The sequence below is a fragment of the Callorhinus ursinus genome, unplaced genomic scaffold (genome assembly GCF_003265705.2).
Source record: "Callorhinus ursinus isolate GAN/ISIS: 27379988/994484 unplaced genomic scaffold, GSC_fseal_2.0 scaffold14, whole genome shotgun sequence".
NCBI lineage: Eukaryota > Metazoa > Chordata > Mammalia > Carnivora > Otariidae > Callorhinus > Callorhinus ursinus.
The window spans coordinates 10,537,404-10,564,433 of NW_027397076.1; the positions used below are offsets into that span (position 1 = coordinate 10,537,404).

Sequence of the window (27,030 nt, forward strand, 5' to 3'; positions counted from 1 at the left end):
TGGTGATGGTCACACAATCTATATATGTGATAAAATTGTGTAGAACTAAACACATAGGCACACACTTCCCTTTGGCAGAATCTTTAAGCCACTGTGCATGTAAAACTGGTGAAATCTGAATAAGATCAGTGTATTTTATAAATGCCAATTGCCTGGTTGTGATAAGATTGGGGAAAACTGAGTAAAGTCTATACAGAATCTTTCTTTCTTAATAGCTTTTATAACTGCATGTGAATCTATGATTATCTCAAAATAAAAATTTTAAAAAAGAAAATGGAGGGATGTCTAGAGATATGAGTCAGAGAACTGAATAAAGAATGGTATATCCACATTGGAATGGACTATTATGTAGCTATTTACAAGAATAAATTACAGCTTATCATTTACTTGGTGGAATTTCCATAAGACTTTGTTGAATGAGAAAAGCGAGGTTTAGAAAATTCAGAGTGATAAGATTCTATTTTTATGAAACGAGGCCTACAAATATGTGTGTGTGTATTTGTATGTGTGTGTGTGATAGAGAGATTTGACAATGGATAATTATATGTGAAGATACACACTAGTTTGTTAACATGAATTACCTTGAGGGAAGGATGGATGATACAGATGGTATAGAGGAACTAGGGGAAGACAAAACGAAGGAAAATGGAAAAAGAAGAAAAAATAGAGCACTAAAATACCAAAATATAAAACAATAATAAATTATATGTATACATAATTGTGTTTTGTATTCTTAAAATTTTTTAAGAATTATTTTTTATTTTGTTATTCAATAATTGAAAATTTATTGAGACATAATTTACATATTATTCAATCCACCCATTTAAAGTGTACACAATGGTTTTTAGTATATTCACAGAGTTGTGCAACCATCCCCAGTCAATTTTAAAACATTTTTATCACACTAAAAAGAAATGTCACATCCATTAACAGTCACTCCTCTTTTTCACCCAATACTCCTTCTCTAGCCCTAGGCAACCCCTAATCTACTTTCCGTCTCTATAAATTTGTCTATTCTAGATACTGCATATAAATGGAATCATATAGTTTAAGGTATTTTTTTGACTGGCCACTTTCATTTAGCATAATATTTTCAAGGTTTAGCTATGATTTAGCCTCTATGAGCACTTCATTTCTCTTTATTGCTAAATAATATCCCATTTTATGGATATATCTCATGGTCTTTATCCACTAAAGTGTACAGCCTTGCCCATGCGCAGTTATGACAGTTTTCTGTTTCTCTTTCCCTAATCTTTCTGTTAAGCTCTCTGCCTCATCTGGTCTAACACCCAGATATTAGGCTCCACTAATTGCCAGCTTATTACTCTCTTGTTTTTGACAGTTCTCTAAGATAGGAGTTGCTCCAGAGTGTGGTCCAATTAAATTTGGTTAGGAATACTTCTAGAGGCCAGTCTTTGAAGTTTGTTCTGACCCCAGAAGGGCATTTCTTAACTGTCTCTTCCTGGTTCTCTAAAACTAGCTGCCCTACTGTTTAGCCTGTGGTCCTAGTCTCCTTTTAGTTGCTTACCACAAAAATTTCCATTGTTTTTAACAATGCCCTTAGGCTTGAACTTCCTCATACTGTTTCAAATAAAGTCAATTTCTTGGAGAGAGCTTTAGAGCTCTCTGCACTTAAGGACTGACCTATTTATGGACTGACATATTATGACTAGTTCCCCTTTGGCAGAATCTTAGAGCCACTGTTCTGGGCAATGGACAAGGATGGTAGCCTCTGGTCTTCTCATCCTCTCAGCTTGCCTTTCTGGGCTGGGCATGGAACCTCAGTTCTTGTAAGTAAGCTGGGTTGAGGGCAATCAGGACCGCAATATTCCTACCCTGTCACAACTTGGATGGAACATATAAAATGGGGGCTGGGTAGATAAAAGGATCCCATGACCTCTCAGCCACACTCACCAGGAATTTAACCTCTGAGCCTTGAAGTCAGATGGAATTAGAATGCTGGCAGTGTTGCCTGGGTGGCTTAGTCGGTTAAGTGTCCGACCCTTTTGATAAGGTATCATATCCTTTGGATGGGAGCTGAGAGGGAGCCTCATCTCTTGGGCACAGCCACTCAGATTGGAGTTTCAGGTTGAGCTGGGGAGAGAGAAGAGTGAAGGAACACGTTATGGCTCAAGTGCCACAGACTCTCTGTTCTTACCAAGTTTCAGTAGATTTTCTTGAATAAATATTTTTTTCATCCTCTGTATATTCTTAGAACAATTTTATGAGACTTTAAAAGGTTGTTTTATTATACAATATTCAGCATTATGTCTGTTTTGCTGAGGATCAGCTCCACGGAACTTTTCACATTGCCATTCAGAAAATGACACCCCCAGATTATTTTTTTAAAAGACTGTGACAAAGAAAATTCCTGGTTTCATCACATACTCTGAGCTTTAGTTTCCTTATCTGAAATGGGGCTCATAATCCTTATCACACTGCCTAGAACATAGTATCTCTGAATAACTATTAATTTATGTTTTCCCTCCATTTATCTCACTCTGGGGACTTAGAGAAGTTCCAGTTGAATAAAGGTGACTGCCCAATAATGTATTGTTATGCTTGAAAAATTTTAAGACTCCAAGAAAGTATTTCAAGTCATATTTGAGGTGAGAAATGTACTTAACCACTACAAAAAAGTGATCTTCAGACTTGAACCAGGATTCTTTTAGAGGTTTGGCTCATCAGAAAATACTTTAACAAAATCGCAAAGAATATGACTCAAGATCTCTTTCTTCTTCCTCCCTCTCCCTCACCACCTCACCCTACCCAACTCTCTCCCTACTCATTTCCCTCCTGCATTATAGGTTTTCACTGACACATGAGAATTACTGAATAGAAACTGAATGACTGAATAAAGAATAAAATTTAATCTATACAAAGATTTGTAAAGTGATTGGTAACTAGTATTGTCTCCAACCTGTATTTGTTTTTTAAAAATTGAAGTATAGTGACACACAGTGTTACATTAATTTCAGGTGCACAACATAGTTATTTGACAACTCTTTATGTTATGCTATGCTCACAAGTGACTCACAAGTGTCATCATATGACACCATGACAATACCATTGACTCTATTCCCTATGCTATACCAAAAGCCTGTTATCTCCCATACCCCTTCACCCATTTTGCCCCTCCCCTCTGACATCAGTTTGTTCTCTGTATTTATAGGTTTTTGTTTTTTAGATTCCACACTTAAGTGGAATCATACGGTATTTGTCTTTCTCTGACTTATTTCACTTTGCATAATACCCTCTAGGTCCATTCATGTTGTCACAAAGGGCAAGATCTCATTCCTCCGTATGCGTGGGTAATATTCCATTGCACATCTTCTTTATCCATTCATCCATGAGTGGACACTGGTGTTGCTTTCATATCTTGGCCATTGTAAATAATGCTGCAGTAAACATAGCAGTGCATTTATCTTTTTAAATTAATGTATTTGTTTTCTTTGGGTACATACCCAGTAGTGGAATTACTGGATCATATGGTAATTCTGTTTTTAATTTTCTGAGACATCTCTATATCGTTTTCCACAGTGGCTGTACCAATTTACATTCCCACAAACAGTGTATGAGGGTTCCTTTTCCTCTATATCCTTGCCAACGCTTGTTATTTCTTGTCTTTTTGATACTAGCCATTCTGAAAGGTATGAGGTGATACCCATTGTGGTTTTAATTTGCATTTTCCTGATGATTAGTGATGTTAAGCATCTTTTTATGTGTCTATGGCCATGTGTATGTCTTCTTTGGAAAAATGTCTGTTCAGGTCCTCTGCATATTTTTTAAACAGATTGTCTTCTTAGTGTTGAATTGTTTAAGTTCCTTATATATTTTGTATATTAACCCTTATGAATATATCATTGCAAATATCTTCTCTCATTCACTAGGTTGCCTTTTTGTTTTGTGTATAGTTTCCTTTGCTGTGCAAAATCTTTTTATTTTGGCATAGTCCCAATAGTTTATTTTTTTGTTTCACTTCCCTAAGGAGACATATCTAGAAAAACTTTGCTAAGGCAAATGACAGAGATTACTAACTATGTTTTCTTCTAGGAGTTTTATGCTTCCATGTCTCAAATTTAGGTCTTTAATCCATTTAAAGTTTATTTTTGTGTATGGTATAATAAAGTGATCCAGTTTCATTCTTTTGCATGTAGTGTCCAGTTTTCCCAGCATCCATTTGTTGAAGAGACTATCTTTTCCCTACTGTATATTCTTACCTTCTTTGTTGTAGGTTAATTGGCCATATAATCATGGATTTATTTCTGAGCTTTCTATTCTGTTCCACTGATCCATGTGTCTATTTTTGTGCCAGTCCCACACTGCTTTAATTATTATAACTTTGTAGTATATCTTGAAATCCAGGATTGTAATACCTCCAGTTTCTTTCTTCTTTCTCAAGATTGCTTTGGCTACTCATGTCTTTTGTGACTCCATACAAATTTTTGCATTATTTGTTCTAGTTCTGTGAAAACTGTTATTGGCATTTTGATTGCATTAAATCTGTAGATTGCTTTGGGTAGTATGGACATTTTAACAATTTTAATTCTAATCCATGAGCATGGAATATCTTTCCATTTGTTTGTGTCATCTTCAATTTCTTTCATCAGTGTTTTATAGTGTTCAGGGTATAGATCTTTCACCTCCTTGATTAAGTTTATTCCTAGGTATTTTATTCTTTTTGGTGCAATTATAAATGGAATTGCTTTCTTAATCTCTCTTTCAGCAGAGAAATTTTTTGTTGTTAGCGTATAGAAATGCTATCAATTTCTGGGTATTAATTTTGTATCCTGCAACTTTACTGAATTCATTTATTACTTCTAATAGTTTTTTGGTGAAGTCTTTAAGGTTTTTCTATGTATAGTGTCATGTCATCTGCAAATGGTGACAGTTTTACTTCTCCCTTACCAATTTGGATGCCTTTTGTTTCTTTTTCTTGTCTGATTGCTGCAGCTAGGACTTCCAGTACTATGTTCAATAAAAGTGGTGAGAGTGGATGTTCTTGTTTTGTTCCTGATCTTATGGGCAAAGCTCTCAGTTTTTCACAACTGAGTATGATGTTAGCTGTGGGTTTGTCATATATGGACTTTATGTTGAGCTATATGTTCCCTTTAACCCCTTTGTTGAGAGTTTTTTTTTTTTAATCATGAATAGATGTTGTATTTTGCCAAATGCTTTTTCTGAATCTATTGAGATGATCATATGGTTTTTATCCTTAATTTTGTTAATATGGTATATCATGTTTATTGATTTATGGATATTGAACCATCCTTGTGTCCCAGAATAAATCCCACTTGATCGTGGTAAATGATCCTTTTAATATATTGTTGAATTCAGTTTTCTGATATTTTATTGAGAATGTGTGCATCTATACTCATCAGGATATTGGCCTGCATGCAAGCTATGTTTTTATACAGCAGTCTGGACCTTGAAATAACTCTTCTCTCTCTCTCTCAAGAAATGAACATCCTATGAAAGCCATTTCCAATGTCACTGATTTATTCATTTAACAAGATGATTTAATACCTAGGCTGTGTGTGTGTGGCACTCTTCTAGGTACTTGGTCCCAGATATGCATCTTAAGAGATGAGAGGATTTTAGGATTTTAGCATATGCCTTACAAAGCCAAAACATTATTATTATGTCTGCACAATCTTTTTGTAGCCTATCTACCTGCTCATAGTTTAAAATGATCAGGAGTAACAGTGTGGATGTGACCCTAGGAGAGGCTGTAATTAATATTTACCCTTAATTCCACCTCATACCAGCTTTAGAGACAAATAGTGTCTTGTTTTCAACTCCTCGTACAAGTAATGTTGAGCAACTAGAGCCCCTTAAAACTGATTCCTAAACTGCTGCAAACTTTTTGACCTTCTTAAAAGATCTAGAACCAATCAGAAATAAATTATAATCAGGTGAAAAAGAGGATGAGGATGTTAAAAATCCAGACCTGAAAATTCTATTTAAAAACCTACCTATCAAAAATAATAAATAAAAATAAAAACATCCCTATTGTCTTTTAAATAAAGAATTCAGAGACTTGGGATAGAAATTTTTTTGATGAAATGTTAAATCTGAAACTAGAATTTTATGTAGTTTGGATTATGAAATGAAAAATTATAGTATTTGGTTTAGCAGGTGCATACTGAATCCTTCCTACAAGCTGTATTGGCAAGACATAGTTCTACATTGGTGAAATAAGTCTTATACACAAATAACTATAATATTAGACAGAAAATATTTGTTCTAATAGAGGGTCTAAAAATGCCATTTAAAACAGATAAAGAAAGCACTTATTCCTGTTAGGAGGGATTATAAAAGATTAAAGGAAATGTCTCATCCAAAGCCAGTGAAGGGGCAGAAATGTCGGGACATAACAAAACCAACCCAAGTATGTTACAGGCTGCCTTTGGAGACCAGCTAGAAACCCCACCTGACTGGAGTACTGGGGAAAAAGAAATAAATGCAGATGATTTGTAGCAGATCATGGAGACCCCCAAAATGTCATTAAAGGAGCAGGGAATTTACTTTGAAGCCAACTAAAAACCATGGAGGGGTTTTGAAACAAGGCATAAAAATCAAAACTGTCCTAGAGAGATTAATCTGACACCCATGTATAAATAGATTTTAAAATATCAGAGATAGGAAAACCAATATCGACACTATTGTTGCATCAGGTCACGTGAACCTAGACAACTTATAAGCTAGCAGAATCAAAGTAGATGGCCGTTCCACAAACATGAAAAAGGAAATAGAATCAGGGGAATGGATGCAAAACACCCTGGTGAGGAATGACTAGAACTTGGGGATGCATGTCAGGCAGTGAAAGAGGCAGTCCCAAGATGTTTTGAAGTTCAATGTCTGTGTGCCAGGGAGGCTGACAAAGTTCTTTTTTTTTTTTTTAAGATTTTATTTATTTATTTGACACAGAGAGAGAGACAGAGAGAGAGAGAGCACAAGCAGGTGGAGTGGCAGGCAGAGGGAGAGGGAGACGCAGGCTCCAGGAGAAGCAGGCTCCCTGAGAAGCAGGGAGCCTGATGCGGGGCTCGATCCCAGGACCCTGGGATCACGACCTGAGCCGAAGGCAGTGGCTTAACCAACTGAGCCACCCAGGCGCCCCGAGGCTGACAAAGTTCTTAAAAAGAGAAAGATAAGGTTTGGAGAAAGAAGAAAAATAATGTTAAAATTTATTAAATAATAAATATTTATTGAGCACTTACTATGTGCCAGGCACTGTTCTGGGGTTTGAGAGTCATCTTTGATTTTTAAAACACTTTATGTAGAAAAGGCACTGTTCCCAGTCTGTGTAACTGCAAAGGCAGAGCTGGAACCAGTATGTAGGAGTCAGGTAGGAAGTAAAATATCTAATAAGTGGAGTCTTCCTGATAAGTAGTAAGAGCTCTGTTCTAGGCAGTATTCAAACATAAATTGGATAATCATCTTCTGGGCACCCTGTGACAAGGGATTTCTGCCTTAAGAGAGAGGTTAGACTAACCCTTCTTCAAGTTCTCTCCCAATCTTAAGTAAGAGTCTATTCTTTCCTATGATTTAGTCCTATGGGTTCTATTATTTTTTTCTATGGGTTCTATTATTAATCTCTGGTTTCTCTCAATTATTAAATAAATTACCCAATCTGTCTGCCATTCAGTAAAACTCACACATTTGCATCTGTTATTCTTGAATTATTTTTGGTTAGGACTCTTCTTCCTTATTAAAAATCTCTACCCAGTAATGTTACCTTTATAGCAATTTAGAATGCTAACCCTGGTAGACTGGGTTATAAATATCAGAGGGGAAAAGGAATTCTTGTGCCTAATAATATTTTTGTTTGGAAGAAGCCCTGCAAATGAGAAATGAATTATCTTGACTTCAAGATTGCGATGCAGTTTCTGTATTTTGCAGTAATTCAGAAGAGAAAAAAAAATATTTCAGAGAGGTTCATTTTGATACAGCATGTTAAAGAAAGAGAATAATTAGTCTCCAAACCCTGCAAAGCTTTAGATCGGAAACATTTAGCTGTGTTGCGGTTAGAAAAGAGGAAAGGAAAGAGAAGAAAAGGAGAGGAAAAAGGAAACCTGTAGTGAGCTCTGGCTATAAGCTATAGTTAAAGCTTTGCGTTTCCTGGTGTCTTTTGAAACGTAAAATTCCACAACAAATAGTCCTGTAACGTATAACCAGTATGAAGATTCAATTCAGATTTAAGCACTTTGGTTTGCTTTTGAATCTTGCTATTTTCTGCATTTGTTTTGACTGCTCTCATCATTCAGGATTGACGCTTGGATGGGTGTGTAGGAGGAAGCAGCAGCGGCAGGCTTACAGCTTGCAGACAAAAAAAAAAAATCTGCCTTATCTGATGGCTATTATTGAAAATGCGAGGTGTAGCCTGGGCTGGGTAATGAAGGGGAGCGAGCGAGGGGGAGCAAGGAGCATGGAGCTGCATACTGATGAGTGTAGGAGTACTTGATAAAAAGAATTCTGGCTGCTGGCCGTGCATTGCTCATTGTGGAGTACTCCAACAATCACATAGAACGCAGACCAGCCTAAGCTGACAGCTTGATATGCCTTCTTCTGCTGCCTGGTTTTGGGGGCTGTATGACGTACTGGTCGGTAGTAAAGATTAATATGTAAGAAATGTGGAGCTAGGATCAAGTCATACTCCACAGCCTGCCTGGCAAACTATGTTTTACTTCTGACTTTGCTCTCTCGCTGAGAACATTAATCTGTCAAGCTGGCGGGCTCCTTTGATAGCAACTTTCCCAGGAGCATGATGTGGCAATGCCACCTCTCAGCCCAGGACTACCGCTATTACCCAGTGGACGGCTACTCCCTGCTTAAACGCTTCCCTCTTCATCCTCTTACAGGACCCAGATGCCCCGTCCAAACAGTGGGACAATGGTTGGAAAGCATTGGGCTACCTCAGTACGAGAACCACCTGATGGCTAATGGATTTGACAATGTACAGTTTATGGTAAGACGCTCTCTGTGTCCACGGAGCTGCCTTTTGTCTGTCTTTGCTTCTTATGTGTCTTACACGGCTCAGAGGCAGCCTGATTTGCACCAAAATCGGTCAATTTATATATGTAACTGCATCAGAATATCGGATGCCCTTAGGACGGAACTTACTGTGTACATATAGACACTTGCTGAAAAACGAGGTCTATAGGCATCCATATACATATGTATTATGTGAATGAACCGGTAAGAGTACTATTTATAGGCAGTGAAGGAAGATTAACATTTATATTCTCCCTGTCATTCTTTGTGATTTTTATAAATTTGTCATCTCAGAATACCCAGTTAGATTATAGCACTCTTCAGTTAATTCTAGATTCCTAAAACATGTTCTTTCATGTGAGCATCAGCATTTAGTGATTAATTAGACAATTTGTTCTGTTTACGGTGTGAAGATTATTTTTTTCCTGGTAATTGTTCGATAAGCAGTTTAAATTATGTGTACGACCTTTAGTTTGCTAGCCAGCTGCTTCGGATGGTCAATTATGGAGAACATTCACTTACTTACACATGCTGATTGAAGAGCACTGAAGTGTTATTTATTACTTTAGATAAAAAAAAAACAAACACTTCCATCAACTACCTGTCAGTATTTAGAAAGAGAGGCTGGTGGACTAAGTACATTCATGTATTCTGACTACTGGTCCGCATGCAGTCTAGACCCGGTGTGTGCAAACTTCTCACTGTGATGAATATAGGTGAGGAAGGAGGGTGCGGAAATGTGCAGACCCATAATACAGCTTTCTAATCATCCATACACCTCCCCCGGTGCTCATCAGTTTCCCTCGGTAAGCTACGTCACAGTCCTTATTACCTTTCCTTGCTTTTAAGTTCTCATCACACGTAATACTGATCCCTAAATTTAGAGAGATCTGCATAATATAAGCATGGAGCACACAAATGGCTTGCAGAAATAATTAATAGTTACTTCTAAATAAAATGCTGGGGCAGACACCTGAAGCTTATTAATGCCAGAATTGATAACAAAATATGAGGGCTAGTTAGGTTTTTTTAATATCTATTTGAGATTATTTTTCTCCAAGCTTGACTTGACTATTATGATTTTTAAAATTAGTAAAATTGTTAAACTTCTGCCTCTTTTCCTAAAAAGTGTATGCTCCATTATGTAGCTTTTTTGTAAAAAGCTACATAAATGTAGTAAGACATATGATCCCTAAGTAACTGTATACATAGAACCCTTTATGGACCTGTTTTTTATAATGGGATATGCAGCTACTGTTATTTTTCTCAGGTTGAAGGGAACTGTCACTGATTAGACAGACCAGATATCATGGGTATTGAAATAGGGAAAAAGTGAAATTTCCTCGGTTGCTATGACAGTGTTAGGACACTGAGCAGATTTAGGACAGACTTAGGACACTAAACAGAGAACACTACGAATTTGGGGAACTATCAAACAGAATGAAAGTCTTTTCATAGTTATTTATATTTACTGCATGTTTTGATGTCTTTATTCTTTGTCTCTGCCTGAGATAAGACTTTCTCATTCCCACTCCTCAAACCCTTGTCCAAACTTATTCTGGCCCCATGAGAAGCTAGGTAGGTCTTTGGATTCTCTAGATTATTTGGCTACTTCCAAATATTTTAATTCAGCATAATTTTCCTCTGAATATTGGACACAATTGAGCAAATATAACCCCTTTTTGAAAGCCCAAAACTGAAAGGTTAATCAAACAGTTTTCAAATAAGCATCTCAAGGTCGTAAAACAACATTCAGGAATGAATTATGTTTAAGTACTTCAAAATGTATCTGGGAGGCAAAAATCCTGGGTATATGTGACAAAACCAAGGTCTGACTTTCTTCACAGGCTATTGTCTTTATTTTTGCAATTCTAAGTTATATATATAATTTTCCAGAAAATGAGAAAACATAATTAATTCAGATGAGTCAATCAAATACTTTCTTCATGAGACAGAATTAATTAAAAAAGAAAAAAACTTTGAATGATCATTTAGAGAGGTAATTATGAAAATTGAACAAACCATAAAATAGTCTCATCAATTATTGCTTTATATGCTACTATACACTATTTATTTGCTACTAGTATCATAAAAATTAGTTTTTACCTTTATAAAAATTATTTATTGATTTCCATAATCTGCTTTATTTAATTACAAATTTAGTTAAAGTATACTAATATGATCAGCCCACTTTAAGAAACAGGTTTCATTAATGGGGTGAAAAATCTTTTAGACCTGCTTAGTCTCCACTCAGTATCATATTCTAGCTTTTATTTTTCTTGAAGCACATTCTGACCTGCATTTATTCATCCTGTTGCCTAAGCAACAAGCACCACACTCCCATTAACTGTGATGTAGTGCAGGTCTTATTAGCTTTTTAGAACAAGACAGTAGAGACATCAAAAGGATATAATTAATGTTGCTTGAAACTTCATTGTACATCCATGCATAGATATACTTTATTTAGGAAACATTCTCAAGAGTTAATTTTTCATTTAATCAATATTCCATTAATGAATGTTTTAAAGGATCCATATAAGTGACTTTCAAAATATTTATTGAAAGCTTTAAAAAAATTTTACTAACTCTGTTCTACATACTCTCACACATAAATACAATATATGGATGATTTATCCACAGGGCTGTGATTAACTTTAATAAAGATTTCTTACATCAGTTCCTAGACATAGTTAGAAAAGTAGGACCTCCATTTATTTTTGTATATCTATCAATTATTGCTTCCCCTTTGGGCTCTTAATATTTATCCTTGATTTTACTGCTGTATGAATTTTTTTCAGTATCTGAAAATCAGAATTCCAAACTTTTTTTTTATGTACCTGGTCCTGGTTTGCTGATATTTGTGCACACGGTTCTGACTTTCCTGTATCCTTAAATATATAAAATAAGTGGAAATTGATAAAATTTAAAGAATAACTACAAAACTACTTCAGGTCACCTAAGACTTTGGGGGAGTTAGATCTATGTTGCAATCAAAACTCCTTCAACACGGAATCCTTCGTCTGAAGACTTAACCAAGCCCTACTTACCTGTTCATCCCCTCTGAAGTCATATATGGTCAGCTCCCTCCTAGTGAAGCATGTGCTACTCACTAGCCTCTGCGAATGCTCTCGGGTCCTAAAATATGTCTATGTTTCAATATTTTTTTTAAACCAAGGAGTTTAGGTATGAAGTGTTTAGTATACAAAATGTACATGCTTCTTTACTTCTTATTATATATGTTTCTATCATCATCTCTTTTTTCCAAGTCTGATGACTGCTTCCTAAATTTTAAGTCTCAAACTATCTATTCTTCTCTTCATAACTGCTCATTTGTACTCTCCTCTCCCCATCCTGGACAGCTATTTCCCTTCCTTCCCCTCCTTTTTTTTTTTTTTTTTTTTTTATCCTCAAATGTCTAACTCAATTCCTGCCTTGTTTATGTAGGTTTCCTTAATGACTCTAGTCCTCTGGAGCGTCTCTTTTCTCTGCACTCATATAGTGGTTGTATTTGGTATGAAAAATTACATTTGGCATGCCATTATTCACTCTCTAGAATTAGAAGTTAAGTTTTCACTCGTATATATCTTGTCTCTCCCACTAGACTAGAAACTCTTCAAGTCCACATTCTGTGTATTCAGTTCTCTGGTCTGTCTCACAACTCCTAGTATAATTCTGTGTACATAGACATCACCCCATAACAAATGGATGCACAGCAGACTGTTGTAGATGGATCTCCAGCCTCGTTTTTTAAATTGGGAGCCTTGTGGGGCACCGGGGTGGCTCAGCTTGTTAAGTGACTGCCTTCAGCTCAGGTCATGATCCCAGGGTCCTGGGATTGAGCCCCACATCAGGCTCCCTGCTCGGCCGGAAGCCTGCTTCTCCCTCTCCCACTCCCCCTGCTTGTGTTCCCTCTCTTTCTGTGTGTGTGTGTGTGTGTGTCTCTCTCTCTGTCAATTAAATAAATAAACAAAAATCTTTAAAAATTAAATAAATAAATAAATTGGAAGCCTCGTTTTGCCAGTGGAACATGGAACATTAGTACCCTTCTTTCATTCATGCAACAGACTCTCCTTAAACATTTCATATGTGCTGGGAATGGTGCTAATTACTGAGAATGTAACAGTGAACAATCCATGATCCTTGACCTCTAACAGGTTACAGTGTTGCTCTCAGACCTATCAGATTATTTGCATGCACATTAGACACTCATTCCTTCATGTGCTCACACACACAGGTACACACATACATTCTATCACAGGGATCTTGCCCCTCATCCTTTTATATAATCACCATCCCTCAGCATATTACTTACTAAAAATTGTTTTTTCAGCAACAAATTACAGTAGGCAATGGAAGAGAGAAAATCTATCATAGCAGGGAGTAAAGATAGATAAAGATACTGATACTGACAACAACAAAACACTGACAGTGTTATGGTAGATTTATGGTCCAAAAACTGAATTAAGAAGTTTATATTATTGGAGGAGGACTGACTCATAGCCTCACCAGGATAACTAGCTGACAGTTATATTTGTAAACTCTAATCAGAAAGAGGGAAGAATGAAATTACACCAACTCATTTTTTTTTTTTTTTAGCATTTCCTGTGTTTCTAGCAGTTGCCATCTAGGTTGGCTTAGGATGCTTTGACCATTATTAAGATGTCCCAAATGCAGGCTTTTACAGAGTAAAAAATAAAATAATTCCAGGAGCCCTATGTGATTTGGCATTTTTATACACTTGGGTGGGTAGCGTTCATAAAGGACTTGCTGAAGGTCAGAGTGATGCTGAAGCGTGGAGCCACAGAGCTCTTGGAAGTCATCCATTTGGACAAAAGATTTAAGGAAGATTGATCTTATAAGTATTTAGTTAAAATTTTCTTTTCCATTTTTGTGGTGCATTTTACATGCTAATGTACTTACTTCTCTTTTCCTCTTTTATATAACTTTTCTGTAATAAGAGCACCATTTGCAGTTGCCCTGATAAAGTGACCTTTTGAGTGTCTTAGCAGCATATCATGATCCAAGAAAGAAGTTAAACTTGTGAAGCAGGAAAATAAATTGTCCCTAAAGAGTAAGCCTAATAACACCCAAGATGATTTCTTGTTTCAACCACTGCTTAAGAAAATTTTATAAAGTTACTGAGATTTAAAGGTCCAAGAGAAAAAAATACCTGCCACACTCCCCACACCATCCTGTTCCTGAAACAATGCCAGGAGGGAGTCATTCTTTATCTGGACAACAGCTTAATTACAAATGTAATAGGCAACAGCCTCACAGTAGTGTGAGAGAGAACTCAAGTAAGACTTCTCATTTCCACTGTCTTACTTCTCTATGATTCGGTTTACTCATCTGTAAAATCAGTCTAATAAGGGATTTAGGAGAAATGTTCTTTGGACTTGTTGTTTAATATTTTGAGCTCTTTAAAGTTGCAGGGTACAATATTGGTGCTGGCAGGCTGTTAATTGTTCTTGTAGATCTCATTAGTCTTGGAAGGACACTGATGGCTTGTGCAGTGGAAAGTCAGAAATGAGGGCATGTTCAGGGATGACCGTCTTAGAAGAATGGCTTTCAGAAAAAAACATTAGCTGCAGTTCTAATCTGGTGATAGTGAGGAGGCCTTTTCTTCCATCTGGAAGTTACTCCAGTTACATTTTTAAGCATTAAAATAAGCTGCCCCATTTTCTAATAACGCAGTACTACAACTCCCATTACTAACTCATGCTCACATGAATTGGCCTTTAATTTAGTCATGCAGCACATTTGCATAATTTCATCTCCAGTATTGTTTTAAATGACCAGATATTTGGGAAGAGGAATTTACTTCATGAATCAGAAAACTTATTCAAACTGCTGAATTATGGACTAATTTTAAGAAATCCAGCCACAATCAAATTTTTTGCTTCTTTAAAAAGACAGATCTCAAACAAGTGTTCACAGGCAATGACCTCCATTTTCTCACTCCTGATCACCTCCTTAACCCCTATAATCCTGTCTGCTTCCCAGCTCTTCTGCTAAAATTGTTCTCTTTGAAGTCAGCTGTGACCTGCTTCTTGCCAAATCCCAGCCGCCTTTCTTCTCATTGCATTTCTCTTGCCCTCTTTACCATGTCTTATTTTCACCCCTCACTCCTTATTGATATTCACTCCCTTATTGATAATTATTAGGTTCTGTGACATTACACTGTCCTTCCAATCATCCCTGTTCTCTGATTCTCCTCCTGCCTCTAAAGATGCATGGTGTTCTACCTGTCCATCCATTGGAGAGACTGTAGTTCTCATGGATCCATAGCTGTCCTACTCTCCCCCTTTCTACCTGGCTTCCAGTGCAGCCCCACTACTCAGTAAACATTTCCGTATACATCTATGCATGCAAAGCATTCAGCACAGACTTGGCAAAGAAAAAATGCCCAACAAATGTTAAGTATTACTGCAGCTAGAGTGCTCTTTCTAAAGCACACGTTTGCTTTAGCACTACTCTGCTTAAAATAATTCAGTGATTCTCAGTTACCTATGGGAGATTATGTTTCCAAAATAGTTAATATGGCTTTCATATTCAGGATCCTTTATGACCTGCCCGGCCCCAGTTTATTTTTCAGCCTCTTCTGTTACCATTTTCTCTCTTTACAGTTCTAGAGAACTGTGTATTTATCTTTCATTGCCTGGCCTTTTGCACATGCCGCTCTCTGCCAAGAATGACCTTCCTTCCCCTCTTAACTCCTCTTTATCCTTTGTTCTTAGCCTTGTTGTCACTTCTTTTAGCTGTCACTTTTTCCCTGGCCCTCCAAGTATGGGCCAAGAACCCTTTTTCTGGAGTTCCCTTTCTTACTACTTATTTTACTGTGCCATATTACCTATTTACTTGTCCACCCACCCCTACCACTTCTCCCACACACAAATTGTAGAACAGGGGACAGCAAACTTGCTCTCTCAAGGGCCAGATAGTAAATATTTTTAGGCTTTGAAAGTGGTCTCTGTTGCAACTATTCAACATGCTGTTGTAGTATAAAAGTGGCCATGGACAATATGTAAATGATGGATGTGGCTGTGTTCCGATAAAACTTTATTTACAAAAGCAGACAGATTTGGTCGAAGAGCCATAGTTTGCTGTCCACACACTTGATTATTTTTAACTCCTTGAGAATTAGAAATATGTTTTGACCCCCTGTATCTCCAGGGACAAGTCATGGCTTACACATGTAGACACAGTAAGTGTTTGATGAAAGGAGGAAGGAAGAAAGCAAATAAGGATGAAGGAAAGGAAGAAAAGAAAAAAGGAAAGAGAAAGGGAGTGAAGGAATCTGGCAGGTGGCTACAGCAAGGTTTCTGAAGGCCTGTTCAGTTTAAAGAGAACCTGGTCAATAGCTAAGGATATTCAGAGCAAGAGCCAGCCTCCAGGAGTCTCCTAAGAGCTGGAGAGGGTGTTTTTGCTTGAACCAATCAGACAGGAGTATATTTTCAGCAAGAGCCCTGCACAGGCATAGGAACTAGAAAAACACAGCTGCAAAGGGAGCCTGTTGTTCACTCTCTTTGGAATTCCTTTCTCTTCCTTCTTCACCTAATTATGCAGCATTGTTCATGATTCAACTTAAGCATCACTTCCTCCAGGAAGTATTTCCTTATACCACCCTGTCATCTGGCTGGCATAATCACTCTGTCTCTGTGCACCCCTGGCACCCTGCCCTTAGCCCTGTGCTAATCTCTATTATATTGCATTGCAATTATATGTTCAGATGTCTGCCTCCCACCCTAGAAAGTGAGTTCCTTTAGAAGCAAAGATCACGTCTTATTTATCTCTGTATTCCTAAAACTTGGTGCAGTGCCTGGCATATAGTAGCTTCTAATAAACACTGAGTAGATACATTTAAAGTTCAATTCCATTTCATATAAATTATCCCATGTAATTCTTACCATATCACTGTCAATAAGTATTGGTATCCCCATATTTATAAATGAAGAGAATTATTATTATATTATTATTATATAGCCTGGGTAACTCTTACTTCAAAAGCCCAGCTCAGAGGTTCCTTCTGGGGAGACTTTTACAAATTCTGTTGTGGTATTACTCAACTGTCCTTCACTGGCCTCCCATGGCACCCTATACGCACCTTTAATGAAGCAGTCTTATCATACAAGGCTGAATTATCTGCTCCTTTACCTTACCCCTTCCCCTGAGAAAAAGAGCAGTGTTTTGTTGAGTACTATTTTCCTAGCACATAATAGGTCCTTGTATAGTTTGCTAGGACTGCCATAACAAAATGCCACAAACTATGTGGTGTAAGCAATAAAAATTTATTTTCGCAGTTCTGGAGGCCAGAAATCCAAGATCAAGGTGTTGGCAAGACTGGTTCCTCTGAGGGATGTGAGGGAAGGATCTGTTCTAGGCTTTCACTTGCCAACAGGCTTCTCCCTGTATTTTCACATCCTCTTCTCTGTGTGTATCTGTGTCCAAATTTCCTCTTCTTATAAAGACACCAGTCATATTGGATTAGGGACCACCCTAATGACCTCATTTTAACTTGATTACCTCTGTCAAGACCTTATCTCCAAATAAAGTCACATTCTGAGGTACTGGGGGTCAGGACTTCAACATATGAATTTAGGAGGAACACAATTCAGCCCATAGCAGTCCTTAATAAATGTGTGTACAGGAGTATCCTTTACTATCCCTCCTGTTGCCAAGCACAGTCCATAATTGTCACACAATAAATATTTGATTAATTGAATTAAACTCAATCTACTTGAGGTTTACATGAGATTTAAAATGTTCAAAGAATCTGATGTTATTCTTTCATCAATGATAAATGCAGTCGCCCTGATCGCTTACAGTTTCGCACGCATGGATAATTGTATACAAGGTCATGCTGCTAGTTAATATGAGAAGCACCAAGGCCAGAACTGAGAGCTTCCAACCTCTCTAGCCTTACAGTCTTTCCATTTTACTTTGCAGCTCTGCTGGCCCCTAAATAAATCACATTTACAGGAAATACTTATTTGTTTGCCATCCTTATGGTTGATAACTATTTGGTAGCAAAGCCCAATATAACCAATTTAATAAAATAACTACTGTTTAACAAAAACTTGTTATATATATTTTTACATACATTGTATTTACCTCTCCCACAAATATTACAAAGTATGTATTACTATTCCAGTTTTACCAATTACAAAACTTAGAGAGAGACCAAATATCTGGCCCAATGCACTCAAGCTTCAAACCCAGGTCAATCTGAGTCCAAAGGGAAAAAAATTTTTCAATGAGTTTTGCTTGGGCAACATAATGTAGGTGAGCTGAGAAAGGTATGGGCTCTGAACAAATAAAAGTAGCATAAGCATTCCTTGTTCTTGGAGGGATGATTCAGAGCACCAAGAAGAGAGATGAGAAGAAGAAAAACCTTGCCTCATGCAGAGATTAGGAAGTCCAGACTAAGGAAACTTCCCACTATACACAGGGTTATAAAAATACATGCACCTCCAAGTCAAGTCTGTCCTCAGACTATGAGACCATCTAAGTGGGAGTCATTCTATGCACACAGGAAATACCACATCAAACAGGAGTAGTGTTAGTGGAAGACATGACTTACCCTTCCGTATAATCTTTTTTGAAGTGTAATGAGTTGTCATTGTGAATTGCTATGTATTATTATCCTCCAGAAAACTCAAGCTAAAGAGACACAGAAATAATACCTTCCAGCTCATTGCATACTTGTTGCTGACTTCATCCCAGACTTCCTAATCGAGAATGTACCATGCACATCATAAACATTGGAAACTATCCATTCATTTTAGGGCATATGATCTAAGAGGGTATTGAGAAACAAGAGCCCTTATGACTCTACTTAGAAGTTATAGAGGCATATTAGGAGAAAAGGAAAATACAATGAATAATTAATCTAGGCCTCTGAATATCAGGTCATTGATTTCTGCCCCTTGAGTCCACAGAATTAAATTTCAGATTGTTAAACTTTTACCTTCTGTCAGACTGAACAAAGATGATTAGGATTCATATCCAAAGCATTGTGGAACATCTTGCGTTTATAAGCCAATGTCTGTTTAGATGGTTGGCAAGAAGAATTAGGTTTCTCCTTCCAGAGTTTTGAAGGAGATCTGGGAGTAACAGGCCTAGAAGCTAGAGTTCCTCAAGTTTATTTGATAGGAGTTATATTATACACTCTTTTTATCAGGAAGGCATAATCCTGTAAAGAAGGAGCTGCAAATTTTGTATTCATCAGGCCTATAACTATGTCACCCATCCAGTTATCTGCTAGCTCAGAACAAGAGAACCGAAAATACAGGCTGGCCAACATCAACTCCAGAAACCCCCCACTCTTTAACGAACAAACAAAAAAAAAAAACAAAAAATAAGCAGAAGATCATTCATATCAATTCAATAATTTAAGAACTGCTGGATAAATAGTAATGAGGTTCTTTTTGGGGGGGAGTGGAATGGAGGGTATGTTATACAGTCAAAAAAATGTAATCCACTTACTTCCTGGTAATTAATTATGATGTACTAGAAATGAGAATACCATATTAAGTTCCTACTGCACTTTATAGTCTTTAAACTATTATACATATATTATCTCAATTAATCCAGGAGACTAAATAAATTATATTCTCAGTTCTAGCATAAATGGTGTGACATTGGGTAAGCCTTCTTTTCTGCAATCTCTGAACAAGCTCAGCTATAACCTAATTTTTTTCAAAACCTGCCCTTAATCCTCTGTCTATTCTGGATTCTCTTCTTCCCTTCAAAACCAAGCTTCTCCAAAGAAATGTCTACACTTGCTGGCTTGCTCTTCAATTCAATACAGTCAGGCCTTGATACAATTAGCCTTTGTCAACATCCTGAAATTATTTATAAATGGTGACTAATGAACTTTTAATTCTCCAAAGTACACTATATTCTTTCTAGTCCTTGTTTACTCCATCTTTCTGTGGTCTTTGTTTCTGTTGATCACTTGTTTCCTCCTTGGCTTCTGTATCCATGGCATCTCCTGTTCTAGTAGCCACCTCTTCTCTGGCTCCTTTGTAGACTTCCCTGCCTCTCCATGTCCCCTAGGGTTTAGCCCTTGTCATCTCTTCTCTCTCACTGCACACATTCACCTTAGGCGACCTCACACTCAACAAAGGCAAAAATTTTCTACTTCTGTATTGTATCGACACCTCAAATTCAAAGTGTCTAAAAGTGGAAAGATCTTTCCCCAAAACTTTTTCCATGAGAAAGTGATCAATTGAATAGAATGGTGATGAAAGATCAAGTAAAGTGAGACTAGAGAAAGAGCCACCAATTTGGCAACATAGAGGCCACTGGAGAACTTGACAAGAGCACATTCAGTGGAGTAAGGGGTACAGAAGCCAAAATGCATTGGGTTAAAGAAGTAGTAGAGTAGACAACTATTGAAGGAAGTTTTGCTGAGAATGGGAACACAGAAATAAGCAAGTAGCTAAGGGTGATTTGGAGGTCAAAGGAAGATTTTTTTTTTTAAACAGGAAAGATTGGAGTCATGTTTGGCTACTAAAAGGAATGATCAGATAGAAATGGAGATACTGATATTGGAGAAGAAAGAAGGATTGAATGAATGAATAAAGGTGAGAGGAGTTGGAATCCAGAGATAAGTAGAGGAATTGTCTTTGATGGGGATGTTCCTATTGTAATAGTAAGGTAGACAGAGGATGGGTACTATAATGATTTTTATAGAGAGTGATGAGAATATGAAGGTATATTTGCTCTAGTGGTTTCTATTTTCTAGCAAATTATGAGACAAGAATGTGGAAGATTTGAAGATAGAGGAGATATAGATTCATTTCAGAAAGTGGGCAAGAGAATTTAATAGGAAAATTGAGTAGAACTACAGGACTATGTCAAGGGTTTATTTGAGATTATGCTCAGTAGGAATTGCAAAGACTACTACACTTTAAGGTACAGGATTGCTTTCATAGTCTGGCTCCTTCTAGTTTGTGTGAGATCACGTGCTGGTCACTTAACCTCCATAAGCATCAGTTTCCTAAGTGCAAATAAGAGACAGTACTACCTAGTTCACAAGGTAGTGAACCAGTGGTGAGGACCAGATTAAGGCTAGCTGTGTGCTTTCAATAGGCAATGAATCATGATGGTGACAAGGGTGCTTGTTCCATTTAGCTGGCAAGCCACTTTGGAATTACTGACAGCACAATGATACACAGAAATTGCCATAAGGCTTCATTGCTCTTGCCTTCATAATACACTGGATACAAGGAAAACGCTTATATGAATTATGCTAGAAACAGCAAAACACTTATAACCCACCTATTTCATGACCTTATATCAAATAACTCTGAAGGATGTTAGAAAGTTATGTCACCTCAATTCACTCTTACTCACCACAGACCCTGATTAATCGACAGTACATACACTCAAAGAACTTAGCGGCCATGCAGTAGCCCATGCTGTTGGCAGAGTACTGTGGGACTTCAGGAGGAGCAAGATGGCGGAGGAGTAGGAGAGTACTGTGGGACTTCAGGAGGAGCAAGATGGCGGAGGAGTAGGAGAGTACTGTGGGACTTCCAAGGAACTAGACTGCATTTAGCACTTTCCCTAAGAAACATACTCAAGGACGCCCACCTGCTCACAGCAATAAGATGTTTCCTTAATTAAGGTTGATCAAATTGTGATAAATAATTTTAGGAGTATATTTAAATAGTCAAGAGCCTGGTAGCTTTGTCCTCAAGTATCCCTAACCTATACTTGTATCTAGACTACAAAGTATATGAACAAATACTACGAAGTATATTAACAAACACAGATTATGAAGACTATAGCATTTTAAAATATAAATCTCTGTGTTTTAAACCTGCATCTTTTATCCTTTAACATGTGTTAACAATCTAAAGTAGAAAGTAGATAAGCATTTATGAGGGGGCTCCCAGGAAAATCTTTTTGAATGGATTTCCTGGGAGACTAATCCATTCATTCCTAAGGAAATACCTATTGTATACCTACTGTACTCATCAAACTGCCAATTGTGGTAGAGACTACAAAGAGGCATAATACAGACTCCTGTTAAAGATCCTACAGTCTACTCAGGTAGCTGAGACTGACGTAAATATGTTAATAGCTGTACACACTCAAATAGCGATAAAGGGCAACAGTATAAGTGTTTTCACAGCATAGAACATAACCATGGGAGAAATAAATGTTAGAATCTATGAATTTCCATGAGTCCTGAAAAGGAGAGAGATATCTGTGAGCCAGAATGGTCAGGGAAGCTCTCTGCAGGAAATGGGCTTGGATAGGATTTGTGTAAACAGAGAAGAATGGGACCAATGATATAAGATTGAATGAAATCATAAACAAACGTGGTGAGATTGCAAAATGCATGCAGTGTTTGAACAAAAGAAATACTGATCTGGCACAATCCTCGGGATCATGTAATGCCTCTGTGAATGAAAGTGCTACCTACCTGTGAAATCATGGTTCAGATGCTACTCATGCACTAAACGGAAAAACAGCTTAATGATCCATCCTATCTGTGCCCAGATAGGCTCACCCAGATGGCAGCACACACGAGCACATCGCACATACAGACAGCAAAGAAGGATGAGCATAGAAACATCTGTCTGACTGATTGGCCTTCTATTTCCAGGTAATTGTGAAGAAAACAGAGTTACTTGAGTTACATTAACTATTTCTCCAAATAAGCCCATCTTCTGAGGGCTAATATGCTCTCAAAGCCAGCAGCAAATCTGTGTTCAGTAGTTTCATATCATCTGGAATACCCTCCTATCCTCCTAAACTAAATTTATTCACCTGTTAGATCCTTTGCTTCTTCAAAGGTATTCCCTTTTTATGTTACCAATATCTAAAGAAGTCATCCTCACTTTGGAACCATGACCACTGCCAAAACACCTACCAATCTCCTCATCTCTAAAACTCAGCTTGTTAGATTTCAGTTCCAATAATTCCAATGAAGAAGCATTTGCTTAGCTGCCACTTTCATGTGCCAGACCTTATGCTGGAGCTCCTAAACACAAAGACTGATCATAATAATGATGATAATAATAATGATAATAATTATGAATGCTTATATAATGCTTATATTCTAAGTACTGTTCTAAGTATCTTACATATATTAACTATGAATGAATAATATACCTAGCCTCTTCTCTCTTGAAGCTTACAATCTACTGGAGAAACAAAGATGAAAACAGACAGATTACTTCAGCACAATAACTGATTGGAACTATAATTCAGAGTAGAGTGGAAGCATCAAAATGAATGGTTCAGGCAAGGCTCCACAGAAGGGGTCAGATTTACACTAACTCTTGATGGATTGGGAAAATTCACAGCCTGACAAAGGCTGAGTGATAGAGCAGCCTCTCAGGTAAATGAAACAGCATGTAATTAGCATGGAGGTACATAACGGGACATCCAGTGGTTTGGGTCCAGTTGGCATACAGGGGGCAAAAACAAAAAGAGGCAATACATAAAACCAGAGAGGTCAACATGGGCCAGATCAGAGGGAGTCCATTTTTATTCCAGTCCAACTTAGATCTCCAGGGCCCTGTCTGTGTAACCAAGAATATGTTTATTTATTTCTGTCTTTTGATATGTATGAACCTCTGCTTTTCTTCCCTTCTCTGCACCCTCAGCTCCTTTTAGTTTGATGTGTCTTGAGGAAAGGTCACTGCAGGGTCTTCTCTTCCCTTGTCCCCCCAACAGAACCTCCCAGTGAGCACTCAATGTCAGTTGACTGACTGGCTAATCATCAGCCTATGGTTGTAGGTGATTATCTTTGCTGCCTGGCAAGGCCAGGTCCGGAGATAGTAATTACATTGGCGTCAGTGGCAACTTCTGGTGTCAGAGATCCCATTAGAAATCATTTTATTAATACTAATTCAGAAGATTGTTCTCCAGCTCAGGGAAAACACTGCACATTAAAAAGCTGTAATCAGAGCTTACCATTTCAATAGCAGTCTTCAGAGCCAAAGTCTAGATGCAGAAAATTAAGGCTCCTCAGCTTCCTGTTACCCCACAACTAAGACAATGACAATACTAAATAGGGTCTTCCTCGTGTCCTAGAGAGCACTCTTGGAAATGAGAAAGGAAGAGGCTTGGCAAAGTGATGAGTGAATGCCCATGACTGGTTAATTATTTGATTATCACCCTTTCCCCAATCTTCCTGTCCCGAGCTGCACCTATTCTCTGGGACTGCCTCATAGTCATCATTCTGGAACTTTCTTCCTTGCACTCTTGAATTGAACCCATTGTTTCTTGGATGTTTTCCTCTCTCTTGATTTGATTTTCTCATACTACTGAAGCATACACTCAAACAACTTTAAAAAAAATAGCTGAAAAATAGATGACAGGTGAATTTCTAAGCCTTGTGAATCTAAAAATGCCTGTATTCTGCCCCCATGGTTGATTAGTACTGTGGTTTAGTGTGTAATTCCAGGCTGCATCTAATTTTTCTCAGAGCTTAGAAGACATTGCTCCTTTGTCTATTGCATTTGATGTGGTTGTGAAAAAGTCTGATGTTGATTCCTTGATAGGTGACCTTTTTCCCTCTCAGAAGTTTTTAGGATCTTCTCTTTATCCTTGGTGTCCTGATGTGTCACTAACTTGTGACTAAGTGGGTGTCTTTTTCATCCTGTTTCACACTTGTTAGGTACTTTAAATATAAAGATACATTCTGGGAAATTCTCTTCTATTATTTCTTTTTTTTAAAGATTTTATTTATTTATTTGACAGAGAGAGACACAGCGAGAGAAGGAACACAAGCAGGGGGAGTGGGAGAGGGAGAAGCAGGTTTCCCGCTGAGCAGGGAGCCAGACGTGGGGCTCAATCCCAGGACGATGGGATCATGACCTGAGCCAAAGGCAGACGCTTAACGACTGAGCCACCCAGGCGTCCCTCTATTATTTCTTTGGTCTCTTCTATCCTTTCATTTCCTCTATTGCCTTTTTGCAGACTTTTACTAGCCAGATATTAGACCTCCTCACTTGTTTCCGAGCATCACTTATCCTTTCTCTGACATTTACCGTCTCTTTCTATTTTATCTTATACTCTAAGAGATTTTCAATCTCTAAATTGATTTTTTTTTAACTTTGGCAATAATATGTTTAATTTCCCAAAGCCCTGTCTTCTTTTCTATTCCTTTTCCATGGCACCCTTTTTTTTTCCCCTCACATGTAACATTGCTTTGAATCTGTCAAGGGATACCAGTTAGAGGGTGGTCATTTTTATTTTGAAATTCTCTCCTTTGAATTACCTGTAGAGTTAGTCTTTCTGTTGTGCTTTGTTTTTAGCTTAATCTTTCTCAGTCATACCACAGGCTATCCTTCAGTGACTGGTAGCTTGTGGTTTTCTGTTCATATTTCGGGAAGAAGCAGTGGAAAGGCTCACTGGAAGCTCTATGCACATGGGCACTTTTTTTTTTTTTTTGACTTCCAGGCTTCACTTTGTAGTGAGCAGAGTGCTCTTGTAATGATCAGGGTGTCCCAAATACCACCACACTAACTGTTCTTGTTCTCTGAAGAAAGGTTTTTCAGAAATCTTTAGAGAATAAGCATCTATTTTCTTCTTGGCCTGAGGAGAGAGAAAAATGCCTGGTGGGGAGAGGGGGTAGGCAATGAGTGTTGGGGGGAGGGAGGCGACTGTTCTGTACACAGGTCCTTATTAATTTGTTCCCATTTTCTGTCCACTTTTCACCCTACCCTCCCTTCTCTCAGGCTGAAACCTCTGGGGTTCCAATGGGCAACCTGGGTTCCTTTTTTCATTCAGGAAACACCCCAGGCTGAAGCTACCTGCACTTCAGTGTACCATTCAATGCTTTTCCATGCTCTTTCTGACTTCTGGATACTTATTGAAACCTCTCATACTCCTATAGCTTTTCTCTAGTTGTCTTCATTATTGTGAGATCATGAGGTTTTTATTCCTTTTCAGATTTTTACTGGGACCTAAGGGGGGAAAAAAGAAATAAATCAGTGGGCTCAGTACACATTTTGAAATAGAAGTCAGGGGCATAGTTACACATTCTCACTTTATTCATTATAGGACACCAAGTGAGGAAAAAACAGTTGCCTCTAAAAAGCAGTAATAATAGCATGAAGCCAGTTCCTAATGGAGCCCAGGTATTTCTTTCATGGAGAAGGAGCAGAGTGCCTTGATGAAAAGGATAGACTCTGCCTAGATTCCAAGCCCAGCCCTGAGACTTACCAGTCATGTGATCTCGGGTAACTTTCGTATTGGCTCTGTCCTTCAGTTTCCACATGTGGAAACAGGTATGACAGTAACTGCATATTAATCCCATTTGATTATTCTTCAGGTGAGGTTTATTAGTCTGTCCATGTAAAGCTCTTGGAACAGCAATTTCAAGTGTTAGTCATCATCATCGCTATTATCATCCCAATGTCAGGACGAGGAAGCAGAGTAGAGCCACCGCAGTAATATCATGTCCTTCTAAGATAGCACAGTCCGCCTGGTGTAAATCAACTTTTAGGCATCTCTAGTTTGGTCACAAGTTTTCTAGCTTTTCTTGCCTTGGAGTCCTGATGGAAGTGATGGCACAGACACTCATTCAAAAAACATCAGTGGACCACTATAAACATGATTGTGGACATGGACCATTACCTTTGCAGCAACCTCTTGAATTAAAGAGAGAGACGAGAAATGAGAGGTTATGAGGCCAACAGTACTGTGGCTGTATAGGAAAGGAAATAAGCAAATATCGTAGGAAGCTTTCTTGAAGGCTCAGATGAAGTTGTTCGAAGGAAAGGGATGGTTCCCATTTTCGTGATGAAAGGGCTAGAACTGAGTGTGGTGATGTACTCAAGTTTGTGTGACCATGATAACTTCTGAGCACACATGGAAAATTGAAATAAATACACAAAGAAACCATATAACAATACATGATTTGCCATGAATTTTGGCTTAAATTTCCAGCCTTGAGTCCACTTTGAAATATCATTCCTCAAGCTCAAACAATGGTAAAAACGAAACAAACAAAAACTACCTTACCTACTATGAGTGGCCACTCAGTGTGCTTTATTCTACTTGATC

General features: G+C 37.8%; 1 protein-coding gene across 15 annotated transcripts in view; it reads left to right on the plus strand.

The window, feature by feature from the left end:
* Positions 1 to 27,030, plus strand: part of ANKS1B (ankyrin repeat and sterile alpha motif domain containing 1B) — a 1,107,306-nt gene that overhangs the window by 719,054 nt on the left and 361,222 nt on the right. For 13 of the 15 annotated variants that reach the window (XM_073900444.1, XM_073900442.1, XM_073900438.1 and 10 more), the window contains one exon: positions 8,862 to 8,968. In XM_073900444.1, the coding sequence (XP_073756545.1) occupies positions 8,862 to 8,968 (107 nt within the window). The other 2 variants (XM_073900450.1, XM_073900457.1) reach the window with 2 other exon arrangements.